Below are 7151 nucleotides of genomic sequence, written 5' to 3'. Positions count from 1 at the left end.
AAAAAAAAGGTCAACAGCACCCAGAGCCCAATGTTATAATGAAAAGGAAGTTTCATACTATACGTGTCTTAAGTTATTGTGAATTCTTCTTAAATTCTCATTTTAATCAACAATAATTTCTCTCAACAGAAAGAAAATTAAATACATAGTTTTTAAAATCACTGATATAGTTTTAATTATGGCCCTAGGGGGGTCGCCAGAATTTTTTAACTTGTAAAGGGGTCGCATATTCAAGAAGGTTGAAAACCACTGATCTAAAGAATCAAGTTAATACAATCGAACAATCAACAAATTAGTTGATAGAATCAATCATCAACCAATTAAAAAACATACAAAAAAAATCAAACGATTTAAAATATTAATACAATTAGTGAAATTATTATATAGATAACCACCAATGGAATTTCGGGACTGAGTATCTGTCTGAACTGAGGACATCGAGATGACTTCAACAATACCCTACTTTTGGACCAGAGACAAAAAATAATAAAGTTATCATACTTTTTCTGATGATTGCATGATATAACTGTGCAGTTAATGTTACCTATGGTGAGTAAAATGGCGGCTCGTCTCTGATTCCAGCAAACAGAAGAAAGGAAACAGTGGGGACATACAGTACGTTCTGTCCTAACCTAACCTATTCTAATAAATTACCATAATTATTACCAACCAAATTATTAGAATAGGTTAGGTTAGGTTTGAACGTGCGTCCCCACTGTTTCCTTTCTTCTCTTTGCTGGAATCAGAGACGAGCCGCCATTTTACTCACCATAGGTAACATTATCCAATTGTGCTTACTTATTAGTGCAGTCTAAAGATTGGTGACACTTTGAATTTCATAGCAATTGGTTTTTGCGACAAGCACACCTATTTGTGGTACATTTATTTGTGGCAAAGACCTTATTTTCACTTTACCAAGTGCCTAGTAGGTAATGTGCGGATTACCTAGATACTCTGCACATTATCTAGGTAATTTGAGAAATGGAACAATTTTCACAACTTTAACGGATCACCCTAGTTAATCTGCAGATTAGCTAGGTAATGCACACATTAACGACTTTCGAGCTTTAGCAGTAACATACAGTATATACAAATAACACATATATATATATTAATAAATGTAGAAAAAAAATAATATTTTGGAAGTTAGTTTTAATATAAAATTATAACGACTAGTGCCATCTACTTTGAAAAAAGGTTCCGATGCTGAAACAAGATATCTCGGGTTAACCAATCAAGGTCAGAACATCGTGACCAGAGATATTTTGGGAATAACACAGATGTATGGGAGGGATCAGCTTAATTTACCCAAGCATTGTTTACAAAACATGCCACTACAAATAAATGGGTTTTTTTCAGAGATTCGTTTGTCAAAATTCGATTTCACAATGTTCACATTTCCAACGAGCAAAGCATGTGCAAATCTTGCACTACTGCCTGTTTGTAGAGTGTCGCCATTTTGAATTTTATTTTGACTCGGTTCTCGGTCCCGAGTACCTATAATTCTGGTTTTTTTATGCGCCCATGATTTGGTCACCTAATACTCTGTGTCAAATTGCAACTTCTGACATGTACTCCTTCATACCTCTAAGCTGGTTACCCAGCAGGCAGTACAATTTTATAAACAAGACAGTCTTGTCAACAATATTTTGGTTTTCAAATGCACACTTCAAATGCATTCAATATGGATTTATTTCATAATAAATTATTCCAAAGTTTATTTCATCAAACAGTTTGAAAAGAATTTTTATCACATTATATTCACTTCAGGTTCATGCTTGACCAACAAGCTGACCACATAAAGTTTCCTGAATTTTCTTCACATGTCTAACACTTAAATAGGGGCCAGTTTCCCATAGTAAATCCCAGGATTTACTATGGGAAACTGGGTTATCTCCCCCTTGTCAGATAATCTAAGTTTTGCATTGTCTTATTCCATCAATCCATTCATCCATTACCTAAAATATGCATATTTAGATTTAATGAAAAAACACTGTATAAGTACAGCCCAGGCATTAGTCAGTATAATTTCAAATTTGTCAATAAACATTACATTATTTTTATAAAATTATTTTGTTCATACACATCCCTCATTTGATTTGTACCTGGCACTTGAACATCTTTGACATGCCACTGATACTGCATATGCTGCAGAATTCCTGTGGATACAAAGCAATTACTCATTTGCTTCTTACAATGATATTGTTAAGATTTTTCATGGAATGATTCCAAACAGTCAGCTTTCAAAAGTACTTTTATTGAGTGAAAAAAAATGTGATACAGTAGAGCATCGATTATCCGAAAGTCAATTATCCGAAAGAATTCCAGTCGGCAAATTNTTTTTAATATGAAAAAAATTGTTTATTAATGTAAAATATGTATATTTAGAAGTTGGAGGCATTTTTCCTGTTACTTTTGCTTGCGACTGGTGGAGTGTGGGTGCACTGATGTTTGAATTATTAACAGGAAGGGTTAGTATCAACAAAAGTATTTATTGTTAATGTTTGAAGCTACATTGCATTCTATTATATTAGACTTTAGTTTCTTGCCATCCTGGAGGAATTACAGCCCATTCAAACATTACTATTCCCACTCACATTTCTGTGGAAGCACGTGATTTAATAATAAAGGTAAAAATTTTAACTTAATTTGTTTGAAAAATTGTTTTTAAAATTCTAAGTTGAGAATTTATGCTTCAAAACTTAATTTTTTTTATAGTTATTAAAGTATAATGTATCTGAGAGATTAGGTTCTGGACCACATGGAGTAGAAGATATCAAATCACATCCCTTCTTCCTTGGATATAATTGGAATAAAGTATATTCATGAAGAAAATATTTTAAACATTCATCACATTTCTGTTTAGTATGATTTAAACATTATATATTAGTATACATGAAATTTGATCACAGATCATATGTATACCATTTATAAATTTGTATGTAAATATTTATTGTATCCATATTTAAATGAAAATCTTAATCATTGTGCAATAAATATAAATGTCAAATGTAAATGACAATGTTTTATTGTATGTTCTTACTATAAAAAGTATAAATAATTTATATTTTTAACTTAGCAGAATACAATTATTTATTAGTAGTTTAATTTTTGGGAATTCTTTAGGAAAATTTTCAAAAATCTTTACTATAAACCAAATGTATCAAGAATGCTTGCAATTTTTATATTATGTAAAGTTATTTCTCTCATTAAAAAATAATTTTGAATATTGTTAAGGATTAAGATAATTTCAAAGTTATTGCGATTTTGATTGTTTCTTGAACATTCAAGTTGTTTTATTTGAAATTTTTAAAAAATGTTCTCTTGTATAAATTTATAGAAATTTTCAACACAATGTGAATAAAAAGAAATCAAAATAAACATTTTCAAATGCACCTGGTTTTGTTTAAAACTCCAATTTAAAAATACAATTCTTTAAGCAAAATCTTTGTCATTCAGTTTTAATTTTTATAAAGGTTTTTTACAACCAAAGCAATAATTTATTTCTTAATTCATCACACACATTTTTGGATAATGTAAAATGCAAACAAACTTTTCCATCAAATGTATTTGTACAGCACATATTGTATACAATACATCTTTTTACCCTATATTTTACTAGATTTTAAGATTTATGCTTGATAAATTATGTATTTACAAAAAGAGTAACTATTTCATTAAATCTTGTCATTGTGTAAGAAAAACAGAAATGATTTTTTTTTCTGTTCCTCTAAATTATTCATTTATCAGAATTAAAAAAATATTTTTTTTTTAAATCTGTGCAATGTTATTCATTTATATATTTTAATTTTTTAAATTTTACATACATTAGAAAATAACATAGTTTTATACATTTTAAATTCATCATCTCAATGTATATATTTTAACTTCAAATTTAACAATTTTACACATTTTTCTTAACAATAAATTCCCTATCATCATTCTAATCATTTTTACACTCTGAATTGGTAACTTCATTTGCAATTTCAGCAGTTGTCTTTGCTAACGTATCATATTGCAACAGATGTTGAATCTCTTCAATAATAATGGCTTGTTTTTCTGGAAACAAGTATCTCTGAAAAAACAATGAATTTTAGTTTTAGCTTCATAAAATTTATCAAGAACATGATAATGTACAATTTTTTGTGATAAACATTTAAATGTTTACTCTAATTGCAAGATAAAAACTTCATAACAGACCAATCATTACATTAATTGATAAATGAAATAAATTATGTAAATTAGTTATATACAATTCTAAAGTTTTCCTGCTCTCCAGTCTTTGGAGAAGAAATTAATTGAAATGATATCACAGTGCTTGTTTTTGCTGGTTGATTCACCAGCTAAATATTTCCACCAACCAGTTAAAATAAAAATATAGCATTTTCAAACATGATTAGTATGCAATTAAGTATGAGTATCATTTTGTTTTGCTTAGAAACCAAACAATCAATTAATATCTGTAGTAGCAACAACTAGCTAACATTGAAGATTAACCATCTAAAATTCTTTCCCAGAAAAAACACCACCAAAAAAAGGAATGTACACTGTTGATAAAGCTGTTCCATCAAAATCATAGCAATTCCAATTCCACACTTCAAGAATATTGATGTCTAAAAAGTATATGTAAGGAATCTAAGATGACATAGTTTGAGATTGACAGATGCACTCAACAAGATGGTTGATACCTTATTGCAGTACTAGTGAATGAGATGACTATTTTGATACTTTTGACCTGTACTCAAAAATGATCAAGTTCATAAATATTACAGTGTTGCAAATTTATTTCATTTTGTAATTTCTGGCATGAATGACACATGGTCAATTTGGTGCATTTTGCCCTCTGAGGATGTCAATTATATTCAAAATTTGATGATAATTTCTCTAGACTTGACACTGGCCAACTTATTCATCAGATCTGAATCTTTTTGATATCTAGTTAGAAGGCTATCTCAAGTATCAAGTTTATCATGCTGGCTTGCTGATGAAAAATATAAATATAATATATATAATTTTTTCACTATTAATTTAAGGTGTTTAGTTCTATTTGACTAAATTGTTTGTTCAACTATATATTGTCACAATTGATATGATTAAATTAAAATACTGTAAGGAAGTTCCATATCCTAAAAGATTTATTGATTATATCATCCTATCTAAACAATTAATATAAATATCTAGTGTCTTACTTTTCAATGTTAAGAATTATGTACACTGCATGAAAGCATACAGAATTTGCATATAAGTATCAAATTATATTTGAAATAATACAGGATGTGCCAGAAACATCTGATGGGGCCAACATTTTTATCACAAAAATGTGAATGTGGGACGTTCAGCACTGCCATCCTGTAAGTGTAGAAGTTCAACAATGGCATTTGGAACGTTAAGCATGCTTCCACTGTACAGAAACTGCCATCAAGAATGAATAGATCAATCATTTCAAATTATTATCATTTTATCTTAGATGTACACGAAACAATAAAGTATGAAACCTTCATTCAATGACTACATTTTACATTTGTAATTATTTCACTAAGGAAAAGAGTAATATCAGAGACATCACGTAATCGATCTGATGTCAAAAGCTGTGATAGTGGTGTTGAGGATTTTCATTATGTACAGTTTTGGTATTGGTGCCAATGTCATTTTTAATAAAACAAGTAAAATGGCAAGGCCATATTTGGGACAAGACTATGTCTCGGAGACTCACCACTAAGTGGAATCACTTTGACACTCAAGGTGGGTCTCATTCTCCAATCTTCTTTGGCATCGCTGGTTTTGAGCACAATCTTTCAAACTTCACTGGCCACGACTACAAGCTAATCCATGATGCATTTTTGGTGAAATTAACCTATCCAATTTTGAAATTTCTCAACGTTGCATGTTGCCCCGGTTGAATTTTTGTCGATGCCTAACGAAAATTTCCTGTTTTTGAAAAAAATAATCCTGGCTATCGTATCATCTAAAATTATTTTTTATTTTGCATAAACAATATATATACAGTAGAGCATCGATTATCCAAATCAATTGGGGACTGGGGTTGTTCGGAAAATCAATTTTTCAGATAACCGATTATGTACGAAAAAATACATTATTAATCTATATATATAAAAATGGACGTGTGTGTCCCTATATTTCACTTTTCAGCCAAAACTACACATCGCACATGAATGGTGTTTGTATGTGATAGTAGCCCCGAGTCTCCATTCATGCACTATGGTGGTTGCGTCTCGATAGCTATGAGGGTGCAGAAGATATGGGGCTGAAAGTAGTTTTCTATTTCGAATGTTATGTTCGAATTTAATTCGAACATAAAATTCGAATATTGGTTTGATTATAGAACGATTGTAAACATTCCAGAAACGTTGAAAATAGTTCGTTTGACTGGACGTGAACAGGAGATGTTCAGAAATAGAATCGGGACCAGGTCTCTAATTAGTCTGGAAATGGGGGGACCTAATTCTTGCATTCTGTGAAAATGGGTAAGATTGGCTATAATGTAATTATCTTAATCTTCACTATCGTTACTTTTTGTCCAGCAAAGCGGGTCCTTGCAGCTAGTATAGTATATTAGTATATCCCAATAATAGTATATTAGTACAGTAGATCCCCCTATAAAAGCGTTTCCTATAGTTATGATTCCTATAAAAATTGTGGCATTATCCGTAAACAACGGTAAAAATAACTCCTATAATACGTAAAACGTCATCGGGCAGCCGAACTACTTACCCGCCGTCCGTAGCGCCACGCTACGGAGAGATTTCTATCGTCTGGACAGTATTATATAAATTATATATAAATTAGGTACTGTACATATAATTATATATTAATTATATATAAATTAGGTACTGTATATATAATTATATATTAACTTAATTTATTGTAACTTTATTATAATTAAATATATATTTTTCGCCGTCTAGCGTCACGCTACGGCGAGTTAGGCGACCTATCGTCTGTTTAGTACTGTAATTTTATACATTTCTTGTGAAAGAAACATTTCTTATTTAACGGCCATAAAAATTATTTATATTAATGATGTCTCCAAAGGTCAACGAAGTTTTAGCAGAAAAATAATATCAGAAATAGCGGCCGCAATTTGATGCGCTGTTCCGCGACGAAACCAAGCTTTAGCAACGAGCGTAGTC

General features: G+C 30.5%; 2 protein-coding genes across 2 annotated transcripts in view; one reads left to right on the top strand and one right to left on the bottom strand.

The window, feature by feature from the left end:
* Positions 1-2908, top strand: part of LOC111633555 (ribosomal protein S6 kinase delta-1-like) — a 7383-nt gene extending 4475 nt beyond the window's left edge. Inside the window, exons 2-4 of the mRNA XM_023378144.1 lie at positions 2389-2471; positions 2535-2630; positions 2719-2908. Of these exons, the coding sequence (XP_023233912.1) occupies positions 2389-2471; positions 2535-2630; positions 2719-2829 (290 nt within the window). The 3' untranslated portion in view covers positions 2830-2908. The remainder of the gene's footprint in view (positions 1-2388; positions 2472-2534; positions 2631-2718) is intronic.
* A 924-nt stretch (positions 2909-3832) lies between these two features.
* The window catches only part of LOC111633562, a 9479-nt gene continuing 6160 nt past the window's right edge, over positions 3833-7151 (bottom strand). The window contains exon 3 of the mRNA XM_023378151.1: positions 3833-4075. Coding sequence (XP_023233919.1) covers positions 3944-4075 — 132 coding nt within the window. The 3' untranslated portion in view covers positions 3833-3943. The remainder of the gene's footprint in view (positions 4076-7151) is intronic.

The sequence above is a fragment of the Centruroides sculpturatus genome, unplaced genomic scaffold (assembly GCF_000671375.1).
Source record: "Centruroides sculpturatus isolate CEXI.00-Female unplaced genomic scaffold, Cexi_2.0 scaffold749, whole genome shotgun sequence".
Taxonomy (NCBI): domain Eukaryota; kingdom Metazoa; phylum Arthropoda; class Arachnida; order Scorpiones; family Buthidae; genus Centruroides; species Centruroides sculpturatus.
This window is presented reverse-complemented; position numbering and strand designations above follow the sequence as displayed.